The 10954-nt window shown below is 66.9% G+C and overlaps 1 protein-coding gene across 1 annotated transcript; it reads right to left on the minus strand.

Moving 5' to 3' along the window:
- Positions 1-1301: 1301 nt before the first annotated feature.
- BIRC7 (baculoviral IAP repeat containing 7) lies at positions 1302-5780 on the minus strand. Its single transcript, XM_036229090.1, has 7 exons — positions 5423-5780; positions 4464-4563; positions 4108-4189; positions 3953-4007; positions 2605-2676; positions 2172-2397; positions 1302-1476 (listed from the first exon to the last, which is right to left on the minus strand). Exons 1-6 carry the CDS (start codon positions 5778-5780, stop codon positions 2204-2206), a joined length of 861 nt encoding a protein of 286 aa, XP_036084983.1. The 3' UTR covers positions 1302-1476; positions 2172-2203.
- Positions 5781-10954: the final 5174 nt, after the last annotated feature.

The raw sequence follows: 10954 nt of genomic DNA on the forward strand, positions 1-10954 counted from the left end.
GCCCTGGAAGTCGCTCACACTATGCATCGTCCGGGGAGCCCTGCCCCCCGGTCTGAGCGGGTGTGGGGCAGCGCCGCCCTCTCTGGAGCCCCTCTGCTTTTCCCTGTCCCCCCCACTGCACCAGGAGCATCTGCGTGTGGGCGCGCTCCTCACTCTGCCCTCTTTCCTGGGGTTCGGGTCTCGTTTTATTTGGGTCTTGGTTTCATTGGTGGATTTGACCCATTTCCTCTCTAGCATGTCGCTGACAAGCCTTCCAGCCTCTTGTCCGAGCAGGCGTACTTGTAAGTATGGCCAGCAGAGCCCGCCCACTGGGCCCGGCCAGTCAGTCAGCGTGGCCGGAGGTGCTCCTCGGGGCCGCCTCGTCAGTCCATCCGTCCCCCATTTTTCTGAGACCTGCTCCATCTGTCTCCAGGCTGGGGAGATCGGGGTGCAGGGGTTCTGGGGCTCGGCCGCACCCCCCGGAGCTCCCAGCCCAGCAGAGTCTTGGGTCTGACTCAGCTTCGTGCAGGGGGCTGGCAGGGGGCCGAGAGGCCGCGCCGCGGCAGGCGTCTCGCTGTGGCAGGAGGTTCGGGATGTTGCCCTCCTCTCTGCCCTCACGAGAGCAGCGTCCACGCGCTGCACGCCCCAGGCAGGGGGCCGCCCGGGCCTCTGCCTCACTTTCTCGGAAGTGACCTCGGCCACCAGCCCTGCCCCACACATAACCCTGAAATTCGGGGTCAGAATGGGTGGTCCTCCTCGCGGCCGAGCGCTTCCTGCACCCCCCCCGCACCCTGCAGGGCCGCCCCTGCGGCCAGCCCCTGGGGACCCCGCCCCACACACTCGGCTGGTGGAGCCCGGGGTGCAGGGCCGGGCTCGGCAGGAAGCACAAGCTCCTTCTGCCCACAGGGCAGGGCCCCTCCTCCTGCTGGCGCTGGAGCTGTCTTCAGCGGGATCTCAGCAAACGGTCCTGCTGTGTCCCAAGGTGCCAAGGCCATCACAAGCCACCTCCCCTGAGAGGCGGGGGTTTGGTGGACAATCACGAGTTCAGCCTCAGAAGTGGCCATGGACAAGTTGATTCTGAGCCCTTAAAATGCTGAAAAGAAAAGGGCACAGGGGGAGGGGTGAAAGGGGGTGTCCGCTACCTGAGGAAGCATTTGGGGGACCGGCCTGGAGCGGGCCAACATGATGAGAGGCGGGGAGGGCGGGAATGGCGCTTTGGGGGGCGGGGTGGTGGGGAGGGGGCTGGCTGTCCTGGAGCAAGGAGGCCAGGGGAAACCCATCTCTTTATTGCGAATCCTCAAAAGCATCCAAACTCAGGTAAAACCACCCCACTCCACACAAAGCCCCCACAGCTCCGCCTTCCACCCTGGGCCACCGGTCGGAATCGGGCAGTCGGCGCTGGACAGCGGCTCGGCCGTCCTCAGCAGGCCTGCTGCGTGGTGCAGGGGACAGGCTGAGGTGGGCAGAGAGCCCACGCGGAGGCCGCACTCGCAGAGCCTGCGGGAGCAGAGGGCGAGTCAGCAGCTCCCCGTCGGCTCGTCCAGGGGCCTCCCTCCACTGCTATTCTGTCCTGGAAGATTCTTGGGGTGATCTCAGGGCACACAGGCTTTGAGAACCCTGAGAAGACCAGTCTCCTGCCCCTCTTTAATGATACTCAAGCCCCCACACACACACGCCCCATCCACTGCATATTTCCGCCAGCCGGGCTCCCAGGCGGAGGCCCCGTCCAGGGTCCTGGGCCCTTCGGAACGGCACCGGCACCGTGTACTCTCCACACCCCTCCAAGGCCATCCTCCCCCTCCCCCCGGCCTGGCTGCAGCCCCACGCGCCCAGCTGGACGGGAGGTGCTGCCCTCAGCCATGGGGAGGACCGAGGCCCTGACGTGCCCAGCGGGCATGGAGTGGCCCCAGGGTGCCCCGGCGAGAAGGGAAGGTAACGGGCTTGATCGGGACGTGTGCGGGGCTGGGCCGTGAGGGACGGAGGCAGTGCTGCCACCGGCCGTGCTGGTCCCTGCCACACTGCGTCAGCCCAGCGTCGGGACTGCAGTGTCGACATGCCTGGGGGCACTGCCCGGGCGCTTCTGACGTCTCCGAGGCCTGGGAGATGTCCCCGGCACGGGCCAGGCTGGGCCTGCCTGCTGGTGGCTCTGCGACCCAGCCCTCACCTGGCCCGGGGCGGGAAGGCACCCTCACCTGGCCCGGGGCGGGAAGGCACCCTCCTTGGCCTAGGACAGGAAGGTGCGCACACAGCTGCGGATGGGGGCCCTGCAGATGGGGCACAGCTGCAGGTTGGGCGCACACTCGGCACACACCAGGTGGCCACAGGGCACGAAGACGATGGACACGGAGCGGTCCAGGCACACCTTGCAGGTCCGCTCCTCCCTCAGGCGCTGCAGCTGCTCCTCTGTGTCCCGGGCCCCTGGACGCAAAGACCCACAGGCTCCTGCTGGCTCCTCTAGGGAGCGGGCCTAAGACACCTCCCCGCACCCTGACCTCCGCCCTCCGCCCTGGGCCGACGGGGGAGGCGGGCTGGGGACACACCGGAGTGTCTGGCATCAACCACAGGATCGCCCGCCTCACTCACCCCAGGGTCACCCACCCGCCCCCAGGTGGGTCCCGCCCTCACCTGGCTCCCTGGTGCCCTCTGACTGGGTCTCTCCTCTGTGCGCGGGCAGCTCGGGGCCCGGGGGGACGGGAGCTGTGGGCGGTCAGGAGTGGACGTGAGAGCTAGGCCCCCAGGAGAAAGTGCGGCTGGGCTCAGAGGCAGCGCTGGCCACAGAGAGGTCCAGCTCATCTGGGGAGGGCAGGACCAGCCCACGCTCCCTGCCACCATACACCCCACAGTGCACGCCGCAGGGGGCCCCGCCCGTCCAGCGCTCCTGCAGTGGCCCTGCACGCGGCGGCGCTGTGCCTGCCGGTGCTGCGGGGCGTGGGGGGCTGTGCGCCGGGCCCTGTGGGGTGTGGGCGGCTGTGCCCAGAGTGATGAGCAGAAGCCAGGTGGCAGGCGGGCAGCGTCCGCAGAACGGGGGCGCCTCTGCCCCCGCCACCCAGCCCTGTCCTCCTGCGGCAGGCACCCCCAGCAGCACTGCCTGGAAGAGAGTCGGGAGCTCGGCCGCACAGCTGGGCACCGGCGCCACTCAGGCCGCTCCTGGCCCCCCCTGGCATCTGCGAGGCAGAGTGACGGGTGCTGGACCAAGGGCCGGGAGGAGCCTGGGCCTGGGGGTCATGCGAGAGAGGCTGACGGCCTGCCGCTGTGGCCAGTCACCAGGGCCACCTCAATACAAGAGGACTTTGGAGCCATCAGGGCTTCTCTGCCAGCGTCGGAGGGGGCCGTGCTCTCGGAGGGGCCGCCGCTCAGAGAAAGCAGTAAGTGGCCAGCAAAGCCACCAGGACGGAGCCCCGCAGATGCCAAGAGCTGCTCCCTGGGCATCCCATGGACCCCGTGTCACCCCAGACGCACTTGGCGCCGTCCCCACCTGAAACTCAGGGCCTGCAGCTCAGTTACCTGCTCTGGAGTTGGATAGAAGAGGCGGGACCTGAACCGGGAGCCCCCTGGGGCCCCTCGGCCTCCTGCCCCACAAGCCTCAGGCTTGGATTGCAGAGCTCGGCACAGCCGGCTCCGCTGTGGGCTTGTGACTGCAGCCAGGTCGGCTCCTGGGCTGCGGCTGGTGGCCACGCAGCTGGTGCACAGCGCCTCTCCCCACCCTGCTCCCGTCACCCACCCCAGGGCTGGCCACGCCCACGTGGCAGGGGACAGCTTTGGCCTCCCCTGGAGCCCTGGACACGCATGTGGTGCCGTGCAGAGTCTGTGAGGCAGGCCCGCTCTCCCTGCGATCCAGCATCGGGGGACACGCAGGGGACGCACAAGGCCTGGGCCACACTGCAGGCTGCAGGGCCGGAGGGCAGAGCACGACCCACAGGCCACGAGCCACGCTCACCGGCGGGGGCCGCGGGGCTGGCGGGGGCCGCAGGGCTGGCGGGGCTGGGGGGCGCGGCAGCAGTGGTATCTTCCGGTTCTCCCCATGGGTCCTGGAAGGAGCAAGAGAACCTCTGTGCCCTCAGGAGATGGAGGGGGGGTGGGGCCCCTCGCCACCTGTCCCTCATGGCCCCAAGGAGAGGCGGGACTCACCCAGGAGCCAAGCAGGTGGCAGCAAGACTCCTGGACGCTGCAGACAAAGTCCCTTCCTTTTGTCTGGAGCAGAAATTCGCACCTGAAGAAAGTGAGTTTAGAAGCCCCATGGGCGGGGGGCTAGGGCTGCAGCGGGGACCCCCTTCCTGGCTGCCAAGTTCCAGCGCCAGGAAGGCCCTGGGCCGGGTCCTGCCCCGCCCCCACCCCCGCCCCGCCGGCCCCGCCCCGCCGGCCCCGCCCCGCCGGCCCCAGTGCACAGCGCACTTGCTGAGCGGGCTGTTTGGAAAGCAGCCTCTGCTGAGCACCAAAGAAGAAACGGCAAACGTGCTGTTTCCAGGGGCCCGCAAGGCCCTCACCTAGGGAACCACTTCGCGTGCTCCGTCCAGGGGTCATCCCCTTGCTCCCAGCTCTGCAGACCCCCGTAACAGAAGAAGCACCTCACTTTGTCCTGTCGGCCTGGCGGGAACAGAGATGCTGCCCTGTCCACATCAGGCCACTTCCAAGGGGCCAGCGTGTCCCCCAGGCTGTAAATGGGGGGCTCCCACGTGGCCTTTTCTTAAGGGGCAGGGGCTCTCTGAGGTCTCTCAAGAGACCGGGGGGCTCCCACTGGCCTCTGCGGCTCCCTCGCCCTGTGTTCTCCCCGGATTTCATGTGCACCCCAGTCTTCTCAAAGGCGGAATGGGGACGGCAATGTCCGGGTGCTAGCCAGGCCTGAGGACGTTAGCAGGAGGAGCAGAGTGGCCAGTCACATCGCTCAGAGGCCGGTGGTGGGGGTGGGGGCCTGGAGCATCCTATCACCTTAAAGCTTTGGGGGACAGAAGCCGTCCTGACACCTCTGCCCAGGAGCAGCCTCCCCAGGACGATTCCCAGTAATGGGGCGGGGGGCTCCGGCTTACGCCTCCGTCTGCATGGGGGCCCCGCTTCTGTCCATCCCCAGGTGGCCCTCGCCTCCGCCTCACCCCTCACCGTCCACAGATTCGTCACCTGGCACAGACTGCAGGTGGCAGCTACAGCAGGCCAGGCCACCCCCAGACCCCTGAGAGCCCATCCCTGGATCCCCAGGGGCCACAGAGATGTTCCTCCCACCAGCTCACCGATCACCCTCCAGGGTCCAACTGCCCTGTGCCGTGCCGGCCCCTCTCCAGGGTCACTCATCACAATATGGAGCACGTGCCCAGAAGACTCCAGGGCTGCGGGACCCCCGCCCATCTTCATTGGGCCTGGCCCCTCCCTGCTGGGGACATGGGCTCCACAGAGAAGGGAAACCCTCAGTCCAGAAGGGCCCTGAATGACCCCCCAGCTCCCCAGGACTCACCGGTGTGGAAGAAGCCGGCAGCAGCCAGCAGCTCAGGCCGTACCACGGCAGTCAGTGGCCAGTCCTGGAAGGAGGCCAGCCGCAGCTCCTCGGAGCCCATCTCCGGGAAGGCTGGCCTTGCAGGCGGGGCGGCCCCAGCTGCCTCCTCCTCCTCCACCAGGGGGTGGAGCTGGCCCAGGACCTGCCCATCCAGGTGGTCCTGACTGCCCCAGGACAGGGTGCTACCCACATCCTGGCCCAGGACCTGGCCGCACAGAGGGTGGGGTCCGCAGTGTCCCTGCACAGGGCTGCCTCCAGCCGCCCAGCGGCTCAGCTTTGGGCCGCAGCACCAGCACTTGGGCACATCCTCAGGCCCCATGGAGGAGACACCGCCCTGCCCAGGCCTGCTGCAGCAACGAGGCCCCTGATCGGCCAGTCCTGGAATGCGCCCGGCCGGCCTGCCTCAGGGCTCCTGAGTCTGGGGCCCTGCCTGGGGGCAGCGGTGGCCTTGGCCACAAACAGCTGGGAGATGAGGACGGCACCGTCCTGCCCCCCAGTGCCCCAGGCTGGGGAGTGGCCAGGGGCCCTGCTTTGTGGAAGGGGCCAGTGCGGCAGCCGGCATCACGCGCTCCGTGCAGCGGCTGTCATGGGGCTCCGGGCAGGGGCCGGCGGTGGGGCTGGGGAGGCGGGGGCCGCAGTCTCCCTCCAGGCCCCAGGGACAGGCAGTGGCTCTCGGGACAAGGGGGAGAGGCCAGAGCCCGGAGACCCCTCCCAGGGTAGCAGGGCCGGCAGTGGCTCGGGGCCCTTGGGTGGGTGGGGGGAGGTGCTGCGGGCAGTGGTATTGTTGTCAGCGGGGAATTCTCGGGCCTGATGCCAGGCAGCTTCTGGAAGCGGAAGGTTCCAGGTGGGCTGAACTGCGTAGTTAGTGCCCCTGGGGGGGAAATGTGACACCCCCCACAGGGACGACATGGGCAGGATGAGGATGCAGGGGTGTCTGGTGGACAGCCAGGTCCTCCTGGATGCTCTCCTGCTATGAGCCCTGGAGACCTCCCTGGCCTGGCGGGCGGGGCAGGGCGGGGCCTCGGCAGGACTGCAGGTGGTTCGGGTGGTTCTGGAGGAGGGGAGCCAGAGGGAGCCAGGCCCTCCCCCCATCCCCCAACTCCCGCTCTGAGACTCTCCCTCATTCCTGCCCCACCGCCCGCCCTCCCAGACACCTGGGCCGGCAGTCGAGGCCCCTCCCGGCCACCTGCGGCCCTCGCCATGCTCACGGTGGCCCCTGCACACCCTCCTGGCGCGCCCCCCACCCTCGTCTTCTGTGCCCCCCACCTCTTTGTGAGCCTCTGGTGGAGAGTTCTCACAGGGCGCTGGGTTCCCCAACCCAGGGCTGGCCTCGAGGTGTGCCGGTGACACTCAGAGGGCTCAGGGCTGGAGGCGCCGCGGTCCCCAGCTTGACTTTCCGGATCCTTCGTCTTTGCATTTGTTTCGTAAAGCGACATCAGGTGGGAGCATGTGCTGGTGCTCGGGGCTCCCTGCACCCCCAGGACCCACTCGCAGCTGCCCACGTGCTCGGCCAGTGACCACTGCCACCTTGGCCTCGGCGGGCGTCTGGGCGTGGGCACAGAGTCATTGAGGTGGGACGCGGGGGGCGTCTCTGAGGGTCCACCTGAGGGAGCGTGACATCACAGGGCAAATAGTAAACATCAGGACAGGGCCAGAGCGGGAGAGCGGGAGGCGGGTGCGAGGCCCGCCTTCCGTCCTGCAGCCCCCGGCTGCCAGGCAAGGGGCCTGTGCAGGGCACTTCTGCAGCAGGAGCCGAGGGCCACACCACCCGAGCCGGACGGGGCTGCAAGCCACCCTACTGTGCGGCACGCCGGCCACAAGCGGGCATGTCCATATCCTGCTCCCACGCTGGAAGACCTCCGGCTCCAGACCACCTGGCGCCACCTTGGGGACAGATGAGGGCTCTTCGGCTCTTCGCAGAAGCCGCAGGTGCCCTAGAGAGTGGAGTTAGGACAGCGCAGGTACCGCTGCTGCAGGAGCAGGGAACAGCCGATGGGGGCTGCCAGGCCCTCGGGGAGGTGGCGCAGAGCGGGCAGAGCCCGGGGTGCCCTCGGGGAGGTCGCGCAGAGCGGGCAGAGCCCGGGGTGCCCTCGGGGAGGTCGCGCAGAGCAGGCAGAGCCCGGGGTGCCCTCGGGGAGGTGGCGCAGAGTGGGCAGAGCCTGGGGTGCCCGCCGCGGGCAGGGCAGGCTGCTGGGCACTGCTTCAAGTTCTCCAGTCGGCCGCAGATTAGCTGCATGGCGTGAGCAAACTCCTTCACCTGTGGGCGGCTCAGCTGCTCCGGGAACCCAGAAGCGCCTCTCACGCACTAGACCAGATTTAGATCACACGCCTCCCGCGTGCGCCGCCGAGCTGTCTTCCAGGCTCCGCACTCAGCAGTGGGCACGGGCAGGGCCTGGGCTGCGGGGAGCTGCCCTTCCGGTGGGGACAGCCACCTCTGTGCCCTGGCTCCAGGTCCTTGCTGGTGGCAACCCATCCTTCCTGAGGCCAGGCCAGGCCAGGCTGGCACGCCTCCTGGCTTCCCCTCAGCTGCGATCCAAGGGGACCTGTTTATACCCTTTCTTTCTCCTCTCTGGTCAGAGGACAGCATCTGGTTCATTCTGTCCCCATGCCTGCCCGGTCCCGGCACACAGCAGGTGCTCAATGAGTGTTGATCAAGCCGAGCCACTCTGCAGGCTGTGCCGGCACCCCCCCCCCCCCGAGTCAGCATCCCCGGGAGTCAGCATCCCCCCAGAGGTCTGCAGGGCAGGGACACCGCATGCGCACACAGCATACCCCCCGCCCACTGGGGGGATCTGCAGGGCAGGGACCAGCTGTACCCCCAGCGCCCCGCATGCGCACTCAGATACCCCCAGGGCTTCTGCGGGGCAGGATCCCACGGTACCCCAGCGCCCCGCATGCGCACACAGCAGCACACAGCACAGGCAGTGGGTGCTCACTTGACATTAGCGAATGAGTGACCGAGTGGGCGGGCATTTAAAGAGAAGAGGTTTCAACACTGAAATTCTGAGTGTCACAGGAAGCATGTCAAGGTCGTGCGGGGGGCAGGGGGAGCCCCAAGTTCACGCCGGGGATGGGGGATGGGCAGGGGGAGCCCCAAGGTCACACGGAGGGAGCAGGGGAGCCCCAGAAGGGGAGCATGTTTGGCGGGGGGGTGAAGCAGCGCAGAGGGGGGGCTCCTGGAAGGAGGCCGCCAATTAGGGAGGAGCCCGGAGTTCAGCTGAGGAGGCGAGCCGGGCTGGCAGATGCCGCAGAGGCACCATCAGCACCCTGGGGTGGATGGGCGTCTTTGTTTGCAGAGCCCCAGCAGCCAGCTGTTGAGTGAGCCAACACCTGAGGGGCTGGTTCCTCCAGCCAGGTGCCCTTGCACAGGTGCGCACATGTGTCAGGGACAGACAGACAGACCCGCACACGCGCAGTGGGCGCAGGGCAGGGAGAACCCCAGCTCCCTCGGGAGTGGGCCTGGGGGTGCAGCTTGTGCTTTCGGCCACCGCCCTTGCACCTTCGAGTTCAGAGATGAGGTTTTTCTCCACATGACTCTATGCCTCTGAGATGAAGAGAAAGTCAGACCTTTTTAATGCTGACAATGTTCAGAAAAAATCCTCTTCCAGCTGGGCCTGGAGGGGGTGTGGCGGGGAGGGGCGCCTGCCCGAGGGTGGAGGGCCCAGGATGGGTGGGCTCTCTGGCCTCTGACATGCAGGCGAGGAGACCCCTATGCCACATGCCTGCACACACTCAGCTTGTCCCTGAGGCCAAAGCATGAGCAGGAGTCAGGTGGAGAGCGGGGAGGTGTCCCGGGCAGTAGGGAGAGCCTGCTGGTCCCGGCACAGACCCCAGACCCGGGCTCTTCCAAAGCCTGAGCTGCTCGCAGTCATTTAAGGTCCCCACGTCCTGTGCCAGGAGCTGCTCTGCTCCCAGCTGCAGGGCTGGGCCTCCTTGTCCTGGAGGAGCCGGGATGGGAGGGCAAGACTAGGGCGGTTCTGCCACCCCGCACCGTGGACCATGACAGTGGCCCTCTGCAGTCATGGGAAGCTGAGCTCCAGGCTCTGTGGGACTGTCCTTCCCGGGTTGTCAGGCAGCAGAAGAAAGTTTCTCCCTGGGGCTGGCTTGTGGGCCTCAGCCTCCTGAGCTGGGCCCACATAGTCCCTGCTTCGGGGGACTTGCTTCAGGACCCCTACACTGCCTGCAGGCTGAGACCCACACCGCCCCCCGCTCTGGGTGGCCTTTGCTCTCCTCCCTGGCCATGGTCAGCACGGAGCGCTGCCAGGTTTCCCAGCTGGAGGGGTGGTGGGCTGGGTGGGCCCCAGTGGTGGCTATTGGGCCCTGCTGGCCCCTTCCCTGGCCAACGACCTCGTGACCCCCTCATCAGTCCTCTGGTTTCAGGGCCAGCCCTTCCACGTGGCAGCTGGAACCCAGCTCAACCCCTGGATGCTGTCCTCCAAATTCCCCAGGTGACATCATCTGCGATCCTTGTGCTGGGCTAAATAGTGTCCCCCCAAATTCGTGCACCTGCGACTGTGAAAACAAGGCCTTTGCAGAGAGAATGAAGTTAAGAAGAGGTCACGCTGGATCAGGACAGGCCCTGAATCCAATGACAGGAAAAGGTCATGTGTCAAGGAGGTAAAGGGCCAAGGGACACTGAGGACGCCAGGGGTCGCGAGGAGCCGGAAGGGGCAGGAAGGACCCTGCCCAGGAGCCTCTGGAGGGAGGGCGGCTCTGCTGAACCTGGTTTTCAGCCCAGTGATACTGATTTGGGGTTCCGGCCCCCAGAAGTGGGAGAGAATACATCTCTGGTGTTTTAAGCCACTCAATTTGTGATACTTTGTTATAGCGGCCACTCCCCCAAGGCCAGCATGGCCTGCTCGAGCATTTCGAGGTGAAGACGGCAGCTAACGGCTAGTGTCTGTGGGCCTGGCCCGATGCTGAGAATGTGCCTGTGTCATTTAATGCTCACATTGATCCTGAAAACGGGGGACTGTGCCTCCTACAACAGAGGACGAGGGAGCACAGGAGGGTGAAGGACTCGTGAGGGCCGCGCGGCCCTGAACTCCACTCGTGACCACCTGCCCAAGCGCCATCGATGGGGGGGGAGAGAGGTGGGGCCTCCGAGAGGGCTGACTGCCCAGGCTCTGACCACCAGGATTCTCCTGGCCCTGGGTCACAGGCACCTGCTGCTCTGGACTTGGCAGGACTGCCCAGGGTGTCGCTCCCTCCCCCCAGAGATGGGCGGCAGGGGTAGGGCAGCGTTCTGCCGCTCAGCGATCTTGCTTCACTCCCCTCTTCCCGTCCCCAGGTGTCTTCCCACGTCTGCCGCCTTTCTCGATGTGTACCATTCATTTTATATCCACCTCAAAGCCACCTCGGCGTGAGCTGCCCATGGCTCAAGGGTATGAAGGTCCCACTGGACTCGGACTCATCTTTGGGCATCGGATGCTCCTCTGAGCCTGTGCAGCCTGCTATTCCCACTCGTAGGCCAGGGCGGGTCCCAGGGAGACC

The sequence above is a fragment of the Rousettus aegyptiacus genome, unplaced genomic scaffold (genome assembly GCF_014176215.1).
Source record: "Rousettus aegyptiacus isolate mRouAeg1 unplaced genomic scaffold, mRouAeg1.p scaffold_m13_p_12, whole genome shotgun sequence".
NCBI lineage: Eukaryota > Metazoa > Chordata > Mammalia > Chiroptera > Pteropodidae > Rousettus > Rousettus aegyptiacus.

Excerpts from the sequence above, each read along its gene's own strand:
- BIRC7 (XM_036229090.1), bottom strand. The coding sequence starts at position 5,780 with ATGGGGCCTGAGGATGTGCCCAAGTGCTGGTGCTGCGGCCCAAAGCTG. Across the intron at positions 2,677-3,952 it reads CGCGCCCCCCAGCCCCGCCA|CTCCCGTCCCCCCGGGCCCC; the intron begins GCCCTGCGGCCC and ends GACCGCCCACAG. Across the intron at positions 2,398-2,604 it reads AGAGGGCACCAGGGAGCCAG|GGGCCCGGGACACAGAGGAG; the intron begins GTGAGGGCGGGA and ends CTTTGCGTCCAG.